Genomic DNA, 15,570 nt, shown 5'->3' with positions numbered 1-15,570 from the left:
GAGGGGCAGAGAGAGAACCACACATTTCATAGGAACAACCTAATTATTTATAAAATCTGTAGAGCTCCACAGACACGAGGTTGGGTTTGGAGTTAATATTTTGTCATTCTGTCCTTCTCACATTATGACTAGATAAATACCACGTGATTCCAATTCTCCCATCCAAGTACTAACCAGGCCCGACCCTGCTTAGCTTCCAAGATCAGACGAGATTAGGTGTGTTCAAGGTGGTATGGCCATAGACCATGATTCCAATTCTGATTCCAAAGTGAGACTTAACCCGACCACATATGACTTCTCAGTCTTTCTCTCTCCCTCCCACTCCCCCCTTCTCATCCCCACCAAGAAAAGGAACTTGAAACTGCCTTTCTCTAAGGCCTGTTCAGTGTCCCTGACCCAGAGGACAGGACTGTGGAAGTGCCCCTAATATATTACAAAGTATATCTCTTGTTTTCTTTCTCTCCTACAACCTGATCCCTCCTGTCTCAATTCTTTCCCCTGAGTTGTGAGGTCTGACTAAAGGTTTTGTCAGAGCAGAAGGAAATCAGGGGGAGACAACCCCTCCCCTGGGGAAAGAAATTGAGTTTCAAAAGCAAAACCTAAGTGGAGAGTGCATGTTCTGTTCTGAAAGGTTGGAGAATAAGCTGAATTTCCAGGATACTTGAAGACACACTTGAGTGAAGTCCTGGATGAAAGTATTTTCCAACCAACAACAGCAGGTGGCTTGGTTTGTGATCCCAGAATCCAGACCACTGAACAATCTCACACAGACATAGCACTTGGTCTGAGAGCTCATCTCATCCGTGGGTTGCACTGGGGGTGGCCATGGTCCCGGGGCAAGGGGGCACCCAGCTGCAGGATCCCTGAGGGTCTGGAGTGTTTGCACGTTGAGCTCCAGAGAACACCTTGAGATGTTTCAAGTGTCCAGAGAGCCAAAGTATGTAGTGTCCAAAGCAAGGTCCTTCCCTGGACATGCCTGGGAGTTCCAGGGACCTCAGGCGTGGTCCTCAGTCTCCTTCTTAACGGCTGGTTTGTAAATGACTCCCTTGTTGTTGTCACCTTTTTTGCTACTAGAACAACAAGAACACACAAATCTTGTTAGTCAAAGAGGGGAGAGAGAGAGAGGGAGCCCAGAGAGCCGTCTGGCTCAGCTGTGGAATGAGGCAAGTTTTAGAAGTCAGGTTCCTCTCTTTGGGACCTTTTGCCAATTCTGTCGGTCTTGGGAGGGAATGCCCCCAAATAAAGCAGTATCCAAAATGGCACCTGTTCATTTTCCACCTGTTCTTTCTAACACCTGACGATGCTAGACCTGCATTTTGAAGGAGGCCTCATTATCCCACGCCTCCCCCACTTCAAACCTTTGATTCCATAACAGGGTTCCTGGCAACCTTTTTATTTTTCATACCAGGAAAAATAAATTAGGTTTTAGGGAAAGACAAACGTGACAATAAAAACATGCGTAAAGGGCATTAATAGCTAATGTGAGTGAAAGATCAGGTTTTCCTTCATCTTTCTTTTTGGATTCATAGAAGAAAATCCAGATGTAGAGATCATAGTAAGAAGATAGCCTTCCTGCTTGTGTTTAGGCACCAGCCCCAAATCGAGAGACTCATCTAAGGTCATATAGTAGCCGTGGCTGGCCCACACCCCTCCAAATCTGAGCTCAGTGACCCTGGAACAACCAGCATCTCGTGCAAAGGAGGCTGGGGCGGGGCTGTTTTGAGAGCTGCACTCCTAGGGTCAGTGTTGGTGTGGGTAACAAGGCCTCTTCATTCTGCGACGCTGCCTTCCCAGACAGACTAATCGTCATGGACACAGAAGCCGCCCATTCCCACTTGGAACCCAAACCAACTCACCTCTTCTTCCTTCTGAAAAGCCAAATGGACACTGCCAGGATAACACAGATACCAAGAACACCAGCCAGGGCCACCGAGAGGATGATGCCTGGTGAAGAGGCAGTGGGCACATGTTACACTCCTCACTTGCCCTCATCGCATCCCACACATGGGGGTGAAATCACATCCCAGCTACATAATCATCCACAGAGAGGTATAATTTCCCCATCTCTGTTCTTAGATTCTGGTCTTTGGCTTAGTGGAACTGGCTGGAGCAGTTAGAGGGGGCCATTTGCAAATTGTAGTGGTTTTCCAGCAGGGTCTCTCAAACTTGCACAAGGATCATCTGAAGAGCTGGTTCAAAATGTAGATTTTTTTTTTTGAGCTCAACTCTCAGAAACTCAGATTCAATCTCTTTAGTGTGGGGCCCAGGAATCTGCATTTCACCACATACGTCCAGCTGATGCTGATGCATGTGGTCCATGAACCACGCTTTGATAAACCCTGAGCTACAGAATGAAAACTTATTCCATCTTTGCCTGCTGGATTTAAGGCCCATTGGGATGTCTCCATCAGTTCCATCACACAGTCATAAGCAGTCCCAAACAACCAGTAGCCCATTGCCAAGGTCACATGGCCAGTCACTTGACCTCCACACTGGGCTCTGGCATGTTTTCAGGCAATGGCCTCCCACCATAATCAACAGAAGATCTTAGATAGGCTCTTGGAATATACACATGCTGAGAGTGATTAGGTCTTTCCTTAGAGGAACGTTTGATTGGCAGTTCATCTTTGAATCAGAGAGCGACTTGAGGGTAAGACCCACAGCAAGGAGGGGACCAGGAGCCAGAGCGACAGCACACAGAAGCAGAGAGGATGGGCTGGCAAGATCACAGGTCCAGATCACACCCAGAATCACAGTGATGCCCCAGCTGCAGCATGCACAGCCGGCCAGCTGGCCACATACCCAGACTCAGTCCTGTGTCAGGAAGTATTTGCACTTAAAAGGGAGGAGGAAAAGATTGGAAATTAATCTAGAGTCAAACCATGCTGGATTTGACTAGCGTATTGAGAGACGCTCTACCTTTTGTTGGGTGGGTGGTACGGGGCTTACGCAGACCTTCCAGGGGTGTTCAGAAGGTCTGGTTCAAGGGACTGCTACTGGAGTAGAGGGACTTGCCACCTAGGGAATTCATACTGTGGTCCCCCGTTCCAATGCTCTTTCATCATGGCAATCTCTTTGCCAGGGCAAGACTTCAGGGTTTAATACAACATGGCCATCGAGGGAAGGTGAGGAAGGGTAAGCATCAGGGACTACTTGGGCAGGCCATTGTGCACTTCGCTGGGACCTACTCCTCTTCCTCAGCCAGGAGCCTGCCACCAGACTTGTCCCCACCCCATCCAGTCTATCGTCGTGGTTTGGTTCTATTTTGGGTTTGGTCCTACTACACAAACTCCTCCACCATCCCAGCCTCCCTTCTCGGGAACAAGGGGATTACGGCTTCTCCCAGCAAGTTACTGTTGGGCCGACTAGTGCCCAGCTATCTAGGGTGAAATCCCGCAGTCGGCCTACGAGGCATCTCCCCGGGGAAGACTCAAGTGTGAATCCATCTTCTTGAATGAACAGAGGAGCCCAGTCATGAAGTCTCTCCTGGGTCCCCCCCAGCCTGCTCCTTCCAGGTTCTTTCAACTATTCCCCAATCTGTCAGTCAGGTCCTCTGTCTAAAGAAAGTTTCTGTTTACACATATCGTTGTGTCTAGTGGTTTTCTGATCTCAGTTGAAGCTTCTAGCATGTGCGTGTGTGTGTGGGTGTGCGCGCGTGTGTGTGTTGGGGGTAACTATTCTAACTCACACTGGAAGCCAGAGCTGTACAGACAGTGGCCACCCAGCTTGACACACAGAAGAGCCTCTGCCCACAGAGCCTGCTGTGGTGACTGAGACCCTGGGAGGGCCCTGGCTAAGTGTGAGACACCAGCAGGGGGCCAGGGACTCACCTTGGGGCACTTGACACCCTGGAAACCAGACCTGAGGCTGCAGGGTGAGGTTTTGCTCGCCCCCCTTCTCCTGCTCTGCGGTCCGAGTCTGGCTGATTCCCCAGGAGCCATCAGCTGGGTCCTTTCCCTGCCATCCTCTTCTGCACTCTCACACTGAGCCTGCAAAGCGTCCCTGGTCCAAGGCTGGCCCCTGGGGATTCCTGGTCTGGCTTCCCCAGATGGCCCCGGGCTGCTGTGTTGGTGAGCAGAGCAGGCATGGAGAAGAGCTGTCCCCAAGGACAGGGTGGCCTGTTCTCCCTGCTCTGCCGGCCACCACCAGTACCTCATGGCCTCCCAAGTGGCAGAGAGGATGGCTCCTCTGGCCAGATTCCCTGCCCCAGGCCTCTTCTCGTAACCTGAACACAAGGACCTGTCTGTAGTTGGGGAGGCGCTGGGGACAGGAGCCTCCACCTGGGGAGAGCTTCAGGTGTCTGTGCAGCCATGCTGTGTTCCCTGAGCAGCCTGTGGCCTCCACACCATGTAACTTGGTATTAGGGTTTATTGATTGTTTTTCAAAGGTACCCAGAGACTTGGTCCTTGGGATCTTAAAAAAACAAACAAATTAAAACCTAGTCATGGCTTCTCTTCCAAGCCTTTTGATGAAATACACTTTCGTTCTTTGTTCCTAAAGCTGCAGATGGCTATGGTGCCAAGCCAGGTCTTGCCACATGAAGACTATTCCTAGTGAGCCTGGCCGCTCGGCGAAACCGTGCAAACTGGACGGTTTCTAAAGTCGTCTCTCTCCTCACACATCCTGAGAGCCACACAGGCCCCCAGACGGCTGAGCAGCCCCAGTCGAGGGCTGGGGGAGGGGCCCTTCATGCCATGGCCACAGGGGGCTGAGCAGAGTCTGTGGAGAGCAAGCCCCCCAGGATAGGACCTTTCTCAAGAGCACGGGGCCCACTCGGTGGCTTCTCTGGAGGGAGAGTCTGGATTCGCCCATGTACCGTGCAGTGCGCCTGAGCTACAGGCCCTGCAAACACAGCATCATTTAATCCATTTCTGTCCCCTCTTCGCTCCTAGATAACCACTTTTCAGGGCCTAAATTGCCTCTCCTTGGAAACCATGAAATGAGACCAAACAGCCACGAAGACAAGGAAAGCCCCAGAGGCAGGGACAGATGGTTTTCAGCCAAGACTTTGATGCAGCAAAAATGAAGCAGCTTGACTGAGCAAGCTGAGATCACAAGCCACTAAGGAAGAGGCGTGGCAGCAAGGGGGCTGCTTAGTTCTACCACCTCACGACGCCCAGGGCGGGAACATGTTGGCATGCCGTCCCTGCCAGTCGAGACAGCACCAGCCACCACGGAAGCAGGGCTTCTCTGCAGAGATGAGCTGAGGTCCCGTTGGAGGCAGATGCCTACGCAACTGCTAACTAAAGGGAAAGGGAAAACCAGCGAGACTTCCAGGGCACAGGGAGAAGGAACTGTCAGGGCGTGTGGGCAACGAGAGCTCGAGAGAGAAGCCAAAGCCTGTTTCCCAGCAGAGCCTCAGCTGGGTCAGAGAACAGGCATCAAAGATGGTGCAGAGCCAGAGAGATTTATTTTCAGATTAAACAAAGAAATGGCTTGTTTCTGAACGGAGAACAAGACAGGCGGTTCCCACGGAAGAACAACAGGACAGACAGGAGAAACGGAGACAGGCGGTGGACAGCAGTGGTCCACGAGAGCCACTGAATGAGAACTCAATGGAGGGGGCTCCCGAGCTGGCTCGCAAGAGGGGACACGCCGCGCAGACACAGGGGAGCTGCCTGCTCCCCACACCACACACAGGTACGAGTCAGGGTGAACAGAGACAAGGCGGTGAGACACACAGAAGGAAATTGCACAGACACGGAAGAACTTGACTGTTGAACGCCTCACCCAGGAAGGTACAGACACCTGGAGAAGGTGGGCAAGCTGCCTGCCACGAGGGCCTCGCTACCTGTTCTGGCTGGCCCAGGAGCTGTGTCTTCCGCTGGCATCTTGCTGGACCGAGGGAGGCTGGTCTTTTGAGGTCTTCTGAAGCCTCAAGTGTAAACACAGAAAAGTCCAGCAGGAAGAACAAGCACCTCATTTACATATCTTGGGGTTCCTAGAACAACAGTCTAGTATTTTCTAGCTCTATTTGCAATTCTGATTGTGGTACACAATCCTTTTCCTTTCAAAGTGTTATTTTAAAGTACGGACTGTTTTAGTAGATGGCGTGTTACATAGTGATAACATATATACGCATGTAGGTCTAGAGCAGTCTCTAGTCTTGTAAAAGATGCCAGGAGAGTTTAGGCTTATCAGTGGTTTGATAGTTTAAACACATAAAATCGTCTGGGCTTGGTGGCTTAAGCCTGTAATCCCAGCACTTTGGGAGGCTGAGGCAGAAGGATTGCTTGAAGCCAGGAGTTCAAGACCAGCTTGGGCAATATAGGAAGACCCCATCTCTACAAAAAATTAAAAAATTAGCTGTGCATGGTGCCACACGCCTATAGTCCTAGCTACTTGGGAGGCCGAGGTGGAAGGATCACTTGAGCCAAGGAGTGGAAGGTTGCAGTGAGCTACAATCTTGCCACTGTGCTCCACCCGGGGCAACAGAGCAAGACTCTGTCTCAAAATAACTAACTAAATAACTAAATAAATAAATAAATGAAATCCAGTTTAGCATGGTAAAAACTGCCATTATTATACTTAAAAAAAAAGTCATGGAGTTAAGTAACTGCAATGCTAGTATTCTCTTTGGATGAGACTTTGGTAAGAAAAGCAAGGAAGATGCCCTCAGTAGCCACAGAGTATAACTATCTTTAGAGGACATATTTAACTGGGGAGTTTTCCTTATTAACTCTATGCAACCTAATAAAGAAGTAATTTCTACAAAGAAATATGCCAAAAAGATGCCACCAGATTAGATGGAACTGGTTTTATACAACCATGATGGGGACTGAGGGCTTTGTCACCAGATTGCAGGAATATAGGCCCAGAGCCAAAAGCCACATGACTCTGAGGGCCCCAAACCCTGGAGCAGCAGGGGTGGGCTACAATGCCAGCACTGGGCGCTTAGTCCTCCAAGCTGCCTTCGGCGGCCCAGGCTGTCTGTGCTGAAGCAATGGGTGGTGGGACGGGGGCCTTTTATCCGCATCAAGCCAGAGCAACAGAAAGCACAACAGCATCTCCGGGTGCCTTTGAAACTTGGCAGCTAAGTTCTGATCTTTAATTCTTCTTAAACAAATCGGTTGATTTTTAACACTGTCAGCAAATTGAGAACAGAGAAAAATGAGACTCAATAAGGCTAAAATTTGACAACTATCCAGGCTTACGTGCAAATCCTTCTGCAGAGAAGATGCTGGTGAGGGGAGATGGGAGACCAGTCAGGGACATTCTTGCAACAGGCTCATGATGAGCACAGGAATGAGTAGGATGTCAATCGCCCCTGTCCTTAAGGACCTGGTAGTGTGTGTGTTATATGTATGTATTTTCTTTTTCTTTCTTTGTTGTTGCTGGAGGGAGTAATTGCTCTGTGGGGTGCTGAGGGCCATAACAGAGGTGTAGGGTGGCTCTGCAGACAGTAAGTCGCCTCCGGGGGGATGGGGAAGACTTTTAAGAGGATATGGTTACAGTTGGGTCTTAAAAGAATTTTCCAGGTGGAGGAGAGAGCGGGGCATCCCAGACATAGGGACTAGTGTGTACACTTGAAAGGACCTGCTGCATTAGGGAGGCCCTACAGTCTGGGGGGCCTGTGGCTGAGAGGGTGGGATTGGGGCTGTGGGAAAACGATGTGGGTCCTTCACCCAGGGTGGGTCCAGCCCTCTGCCCGGCCCCATTTCCTGCTGTCTTTCCTGATCACGGCCTGCTCTGTGCCAGGGGCTATGGTTAGGAGCAGGATGACACCCGTGGAGGGGTTTTCTGTCCCCCAGAGCAGATAATTCAGGCTGTGCTCAGGAAACGTGTGGCATGTTGAAGGGACTAGGACTTCACTTCTAAGCACCGTTGACATCGCCCCTGACTGTTTGGTCCCCTGATCCGGGTCTAGGATCAGAGTAACTCCTCTGGTTACTCACTTGGATACTTCAGAAGAATTGTTGATACTCTTCCATCTAATAGTTTTTATTTATAAATAGAAACTTTAAGAAACACAAGGTCAATAACTATAACACACATATTCTAGTTCCCAAAGATTAGATAATTAGCCATCTTAGCTGTGTAAGATTTCCGTCTCTCTCTCGCTCCCTCCTTCTCCCCTTCTAAGGTTTTATACAACTGCCCAGGCCGCTAGGGTCAAGCAGGTTCTAATCGTGCTGTCCACAGACCTGACCTCCCCCTGGCCACCACTACTCTCATCTGAGCGCGCCTCAGCTGGCTCTGGCTTCTGCGGCAGGCGACATGCAGTTGCTCAGAGCAAGCCCACTAAAGACATGATTATAGAAACTTCTTGGCTTCCTTTTGTCCCTCAAGTTTCCCTTGCCCTGACATGATGAAAATCGGACTAGATAATGTTAGTATTTGGGTTTGATGGGCTCTTGCTTTATCACCCATCACCAACACTGGACACCGTGTTGGTGTCACTGGCTAGGGGCAGGTCGACGCCAAGGAACCAAGGACTGGGCCAGAGCCCTAGGCCTTGGTCCCTGCGATGTACACCTGCCTCTGCCGTGCTTCCCCGCCCCCGCTCAGAGCACCTGGCTTCCTGCGAAGCCTCCACTGGCCCAGGATCCCACCTTGAGGACAATGAGTCTTGTTTCCTCCTTCAGCTCAAATCGTCCTTCTGTGCCACTGGGAAGAGGCACTTTTTAAGAGCTGAACAAAGCGCCTGGCATGACTTTCACCTTCCCGTGAAGAGTGGACATTTTAACCCAGGGCAACAAGAAGCAGAACATACAAGAGAGGAAAAACTCGTAGGAAAGGGAGGGAGAAGAAGCATGATGAGGGATCCTGAGGAAAGTTGCAACTTCAGAGCCGTCAGGACCCCGGCTAAAGGGATTTGTGTACTTCTCCTAAGGGCACATAGTTTTCTGTCATGTCACATCTCGTAGCCTCACCAATGACGTAAAAAAGAAGATACACTCAGATTCTGAGGGAAGACAGGGAACAAGGTTTCTCTTGGATTTGCTCGTGTCTACCTCAGTAACTTCAACTTTATTGTTTCGGGGTAGCCATCACCAGATCGAAAGTCTCATGCCATAAAAGAATAAAGAAGACCGGGGAACCTCTGTAATACAAAAACTCTAGAATCCTATGATATGAGTGAAAAAAAAAATCAGTCTGAGCCTAGGAATGTCACTGTGCAACCCCTGGGGCAACTTTGCCTCTCCTCCCCTGGAGACATTTTTGGCTGTCACCACTGGGGAGACGCAGCTGGCAGCTACTGGGTAGAGACCAAGGACGCTGCCAATGCCACGGTGCATGGGACAGCCCCCCACAGTCAGAATTACCCTGCTCAAGATGTCAATAGTGCCGAGGTTGAGAAACTCTGCCCCAGGGCTAGGTTACAGCCCCGATTATCAGCCCCTCAAGGATAGAAACCAGGTCCTGCGCTCCTTTTCTAAGCAGAGTCTAGGAAAATAGCAGGGTCAGGTGAAACCATTCAGTCCCAATTGTCCCAGTTTGGTTCAAGCTCAGGTCCTCCCCCAAAGTCTACGCACGTTCTCTCCTAGAGGATTTCTTTAACATCACTTTTCTACTGGCAGAATTTTCTGACTCCAGAGTTCTTATTAACTTTCAGAGAAAACCCGGAATAAGCCAAACCATAATTACAAACATGCCCCAGTGGAAGAGTCGACAAATAAGGGAGCCCAGATTGCTCACAGCTCACGCTGACAAACAGCCTCACACCATAAACCCGAAACAGCATCTGACAGTGTGGGGCCTGCGCCCAGCTGGCGTGGGAGGCCCTTGTGAATGCAGGCCCTGGGCAGAGGAGGTTCGGGGCTTCACCCCTTTGGGGCTCCCTCCTCATTGCTCGTGGGGAAGCAGACTTGTTTGCTGCCTGTGTCTTTGGGAAGTAAGAAGGAGGGGAGAATTCTGGCCAAGTTTCTATAATCAGCCTCCAAATGAACAGGTTTGCCTTGAACTGCCACAGAGCCGCACTCCCAGGAGCAAGCTGGGCCTGGCCTGGGTGAGGCAGCAGCCCTGGGTATGCCATGCAGGAGGGACAGCTGGCAAAGCTGCATTTGGGCTTTGATTTTGGTTTCCTAGTTGGGAGTTGGTCTACAGGCTTCTGCCTAGAGGCCCCTCCAGCTCCCCCAGCCAGCCTGGGGGAACCTATGGAAGCTCTCTGCTGCACCCGCCCGCGCTGCCCGCTCTGCAAGCAGCTACTTAGACCTGGGCCGGTCTAAGAAGATGGCTAATTATTCCCAATGCCACAGTCAGTCATTACAAGTGGGGGTTACTTTTGATGTCAGACTCAAGATCCTGCACGGTTTCTTCTGATCCTCTGTAACTGCCCTCACACACTGTCCCTGCAACGTAAAGTCAGGGTTGGCAGTTGTTAGTGTCCTTGTAGAATCATATGAGCACTGAGAGGAGGTTAGGTCACCTAGTCCAACCTGGCATTTTACGGCTGAGGAAACCCAGGCCGAAGAAGGGGCATGATTTGTCCACATCATAGAGCCAGGAGAAAACAAAGCAAGGCCTTGAACTTGGAGGTCTCCTGACTATGGGGACAGTATTTTTTCCCCTGTTCCCAGGGATGTGCATAGACTAGCTCAGAGAACAGAACTGACAACGAAGTCTTTGAAGCACAAGCAAAATTCTACCTGATACACATGGACAAATTCCCTTATCTCCTGGCAGAGTTTTTATGGTTTTTATTTTATTTAAGAGTTGAAGTAGTTCCATTTAACCCTTGAATACTACGTTCTCCATTTAGAAGAATGAGAAGAGAGAACATTATATCCAGAATAGATACAAAGGGATAACTCTGTGTATCCGGTCATTTCCTAGAAAAGAAGTTGATAGTCACTATCACATAGAGTCTCAATTTTTAGGAAGGCTAATAATGGTCACCGTTCCAGTTTTCAGATGGAGAAACTGAGGAAAAGAGGGAAATTACCTTAACTAGTGGTATCTGGAGAGGAGAACACCAAAGACAAATTCTTGGGCAGTTCTTAATTAAGTGACAGAGAAGGACATAATTCTGAGTGTATGTACGGGTCAATTCAGAAAGGCACATTTCTAAAATTTTCTGGAAAGGGCCTTGAAACATAATCTTCACATGCTCAACTAAGCTGAGTAAGTGATAGTTACAATCTTGTAAGAAAGGAATAAGAAAAGTACACCAGGTGAGACAAAGAGAGTGGATTCTCTGATGAGTAGGTTAGCAGGTTATCTTTCTATGTGAACACCTGGCCAGTTTGGTACACAAGTGATATTAGGGCATGAACTGGAACTTCCACAGATCTGCTGTGCTTCTGAACACCTGAGATTCCCACATTGAGAACCGATCAAGAACCTACCGTGAGAAAACGAAGTTAGAGGTTGGACGAAGGGCGTGGGCCCCAAGAATGCTCCCTCACCATTTCCCTGACTCCTGGCATCCAGCAGTGCTGATTCAGGCACCGGTGCAAACAAGGAAAACCGCCAGTGTCCTGGGGCTTATGGTTATAGGTTTCAAAGGAAGAACCAAGAACTCATAGCATTAGGAATAAACCAAACTATGAAGCTTTGCTCAATTTGGAACGAACGTGCCTGTGCTTATGCAAGCTCCAAGGAGATTCAACAAAAAGGCAGGGAACAAGGGGGCTTTCTTCCCTCATGGGCCCTGCTACATTAGGCCATGAGCCACCGTGGCCACAGACATGGCTTATGCCTGCTGTTCTACAACTAACAAAGGAACGTCCCTGGCCAGGCCTAAGGTGGGGTGGCTACAGCCTTTGATGCCAAGAAAGCCTTGGGTGAGAAGTTAGAAATCTGTTCTCATGAACAGGTCCCTATTGTGTGTCTCAGGAGAGGGGATCATTGTCCAGAGCACAGAAGTCCCCAAGAACATCCTCTTTTCCCCACCTGTGGGGGACTCGAGGCACAAGGAGGGCTCTGGTCCCTGTGCTTGGAAGCCCCGGCTTGCGCTTCTCCACAGAGGATCGGGGAAGTGGAGAGCAGTGAGGGGAGCCCTGAGTAACCCCCACACCTTGCTCCATGAGGCTCCCTGGGTCCCGTGGCAGCCAGGTTCTTAACCCACTTCCTGAGGGCAGCAGTGCCAAAGCTGGACTTCACCCAGAAGGGCCCAGCGTCCTGGCACCACACTCCCCACAAACACTGCATCTCCTTACCTTGTTGGAAGGAGATGTACACCAACCTCTCGTCGAACTTCTGCACCTGCCGGAAGTTCTTGACCATTTCTCTGGGGGCAGGGTCATCCATGTGTGTGCAGTACAGAGCTGTCTCCAGAGCCAGCAGCTGAGGGAAGAGCAGAAACACCCCCCGAGGGCAGAATGATGCTGCTTGCCTGGACTCCCTTAGGGAAGAGAGGCCAGCTCTCACCTCTTGCACCTGGGAGAAGCCTCTGGAACCAGCGCCTGTGACACTGGGTGGGAGACATTAGAAAGCAGCGGGAAAGCCAGAGAACTGCTCCCTTCCTCAGGCGTGGGTGACTGGGTGCCGGGCGGCACTAGGTCTGTCTTCCCAGGTCCCAAGGACAGTGCTGCCAGATCCTGATTATGCCTGGAATCTGCCCTGCACGGAGGGAAGCCTGGGCTGGTGGAGGGCTACTTAGCCTCTCATGGCAACTGCCTTCCTCTCATGAACCTGAATTGGAACCCAGCTCTAAACCAGAGGGGCTGGGGACTTGTTCTGACGGTCATATCAGAAGGAATAACAGCGGGGAGGTAGGAGTTTCACAGGTCATCTGACTATGGGCTCCATGACATTTTCATGCAACCACACAGATTGTATAACCAGTTTCCAAGGCAGTTTCTGGATTAGGATGTCGCTGCCTCCCCACAGGCTGTGTCTCTTGTTCACCGCGTCCTCATTCTTGTCCGCCTACCTGCTGCCATTTATCTACGAGACTCAGACCGGAAACTCATAGTAAGGAGAAGGAGCAACAGTGAGGGTTGCGCGGGACTCATGACGCTGGGTGGGGCGTGTGAGCCAGTGCGTAGTGCTGGCCCCGGCCCCATCTTGTGGGGAGTCATTTTTCTTCTCACGTATTTAGGCTGTGGAGTAGAGGGACGAGTGGTGACTTGGAACTCAGATGACCGGACTTTGGGTGTCAGTTTCGTCATTCACCAGAGGGTGATCCCACAAGCTTCTACCCCTTACTTCCCTCCCCTATGAAATGAGAAGCTTAGAGATGGTTGCTAAGGATTTCGTTCCCCACTTTGCACTAGACCATGAGCTTCTTGAGGGCCGGGACCCTCACACACTCATCGCGGCAATCCTAGCGCCCCCATTTGTTAAGTGATTTAACCTGATGCTACCCTTCTTCTGCCCCCCAAAGGAACCAGGCTTTCTCTTGCCTGGGGAGGGAATCCCATCTAGCCACTGAGGATATATTAGCAAATGCAGCTTTACAGCTCTTCTTTAAAGACCTGGGAGACACGTATTCATTTTCCTAGCTTGACTCGGTAGCTCCTCTTTTAAAGCCCAGCTTGGAATTTCTGCAGTGCTTTCAGGAATATTTGGAGAGGTTTCGAATAGCTGCCAACGAAACTCTAGGCGAGGAAATCAAGTCATTGAGTATGACATGGGTTATGGTGGGAACTGAGGTGCCACCTGGACTCTGGCTGAGTTGGGCACGACAGTTACCTGCTCCTGGGAAATGTGCACAGGGTTGCGGAAAACCGTCCAGATCACGGTGGGGTTGCAAGGAGGTGTGGTCAGGGACCCCCTGTAGCGGTAGTACTCGGCGGGCCTCTCGGGAAGCAGTTCTTCAATGTTGAAGCCTGGGATGAGCACTTCTTGGCCTGGAGAGACATGTTGGGGGGCGGGTGATGGTATCGGCCTCACTACCTAGGGCAGAAGTGCCCTCGAACATAGTGACTGAGCCTGGAAACTTGAACTAACCCCTCTCAGGGCCAGTCTACCCAACCTGCTGCCCCTAACCTGGTGAACACAAACCGCGCCCACCCCTTGCATTTGTTTTTCTTAAAGTTACACAGGGCTGACTTCATCCTTCTCCAGCAGACGGTGAATAAGCATCCAAGGACTCCTCACCTTTGTACTTTACGTGTTGAAGGTGACTGAAGATCTTGTCATAGGATGGATTGAAGGAGCCCATCTGCAACAGAGACGGGGCAGGTTAAACTGGGACAGAAGCGTGTAGGCTGAGCTGGGATTGACACCTGCTATCAGAGGGCAAGCCTGGGGGTGTGCAGGCGCCACTGCAGAGGTCCTGCCCGAAGGAGTCGCCTTACTAGGACAATTGTGGCGGATCGCTAGGCTGTTGGGAGCTAGTGTAATGGTTCTGGCCTTGCATGTCAGGATGTCCCGTTTTCAGCTTAAGGCATCGGGCTTGAACGTCCCGGTACAGGGTACGGTGTGTGCTCCTGATGATCTAGATGACAGCCTGAAGGCCACAACCAGCGGTTTGTCTCAGCCAGAACTTAAGGGAGCTCTGAGTTCACCGAAGCCAAGTCAGACAAGTTAGCATGTTGGGAAATGAGGTGCCTGCTGCCTCTTTAGGAAAATGAAATGAAACCAATCAAAAGACATTCCCTTTTCCTGGGATTAAAGAAAGAATTCATTCCAGGGTCAATATATGGACTGGAGCTTGGATACCAGGAGTTGTATCAGGCATTCAGGCATCTGAGGGGGGCAGCATGACCCCCTACTCCCCCAGGTCTTCTCCAGCTGGGCCATTCCCTGGCTTATGCAACGAGGCTGGGGACTGGGGCTTGTTTTTCCAATGTCACAAAGGACATGAGCCATTTCTGCTGCCCAGCCATAGAAAGTGCTGCCTCTAGGCCAAGAGAGAAGGAGCACTATGGGGAGAGGCCCCTGCTCTGGAGACCAGACTTTGCCCAGACGGGAGCAGCTTGTTACCAACAGATGTACGTGGAACAAATGTCAAATCCTGATCTCATCCCTGCTTCAAACTCCATGTAACAACCTTTGGAACATCTCTCACCTCAATGAGCACCGCGAGCACAGCGAGGCCTTCTGACTTGTTGCTGGCGGCGCTGGCGTTAGGATACAGGTCTGAGTTGTAATGGACGATGTGCAGCTGCAGCGGGAGAGGAGATGCCCATCAGAGGATGAGCGCCTCGCAGGAAGGAGACTTGAATCCAACTGGGAGGACAGACGCCTGTCCCCTCCACGCCCGTGAGCTAGACCAGGTCTCTCAGATCCTCCCCTCCTGGCATCTCCAGTTCTCCCTTCTCCCTTAGTCCTCTCTAAACTGCAAACTCAACCAGGGCACACGTGTCTATACGATTCACTCACTGCATCCCAGTGTCTCGTGGGGTGCCTGGAAGGTACCAGGCGCACGAGAGATATGAGCGAATGAATGAATGAACGAATGAAATTTTACACTAGCCATGAAAAAGCTTGGGTGCCCTGGAGCACTTCTCCATGCTGATTTTTCCTACTTATTCTGGAGCCTGGGGCGAAGTGGTTTCATGTGGCTTCCCCAGCCTCAGCTCGTCCCTCTGCACTTGATCTGGAAGCAGTGGGGGTGGGGCATGAAACCTCCGGCTGTAACTTGATCATAACTGTGATCGGCACACACAAGCATTTATCCCTCAGTTGCAGAAAAATCACAGCAGGGCTTTCATAAAGGTTTTATCAGCCATATTTTAA

The 15,570-nt window shown here is 50.7% G+C and overlaps 1 protein-coding gene across 3 annotated transcripts in view; it reads right to left on the bottom strand.

Annotated features, from left to right (window-relative positions):
• Window positions 1-713: 713 nt before the first annotated feature.
• The window catches only part of CA12 (carbonic anhydrase XII), a 55,566-nt gene continuing 40,709 nt past the window's right edge, over window positions 714-15,570 (bottom strand). For 2 of the 3 annotated variants that reach the window (XM_012645037.1, XM_012645039.1), the window contains 6 exons: window positions 14,900-14,995; window positions 13,987-14,050; window positions 13,579-13,736; window positions 12,102-12,228; window positions 1,857-1,944; window positions 714-1,067 (listed from right to left, as the gene is read on the bottom strand). In XM_012645037.1, the coding sequence (XP_012500491.1) occupies window positions 995-1,067; window positions 1,857-1,944; window positions 12,102-12,228; window positions 13,579-13,736; window positions 13,987-14,050; window positions 14,900-14,995 (606 nt within the window). In that variant the 3' untranslated portion in view covers window positions 714-994. Of the gene's footprint in view, window positions 1,068-1,856; window positions 1,945-2,802; window positions 2,836-12,101; window positions 12,229-13,578; window positions 13,737-13,986; window positions 14,051-14,899; window positions 14,996-15,570 lie in introns of all 3 variants that reach the window. The other variant, XM_012645038.1, reaches the window with a different exon arrangement.

The sequence above is a fragment of the Propithecus coquereli genome, unplaced genomic scaffold, assembly GCF_000956105.1.
Source record: "Propithecus coquereli isolate 6110/MARCELLA unplaced genomic scaffold, Pcoq_1.0 Scaffold224, whole genome shotgun sequence".
Taxonomy (NCBI): Eukaryota; Metazoa; Chordata; class Mammalia; order Primates; family Indriidae; genus Propithecus; species Propithecus coquereli.
This window is presented reverse-complemented; position numbering and strand designations above follow the sequence as displayed.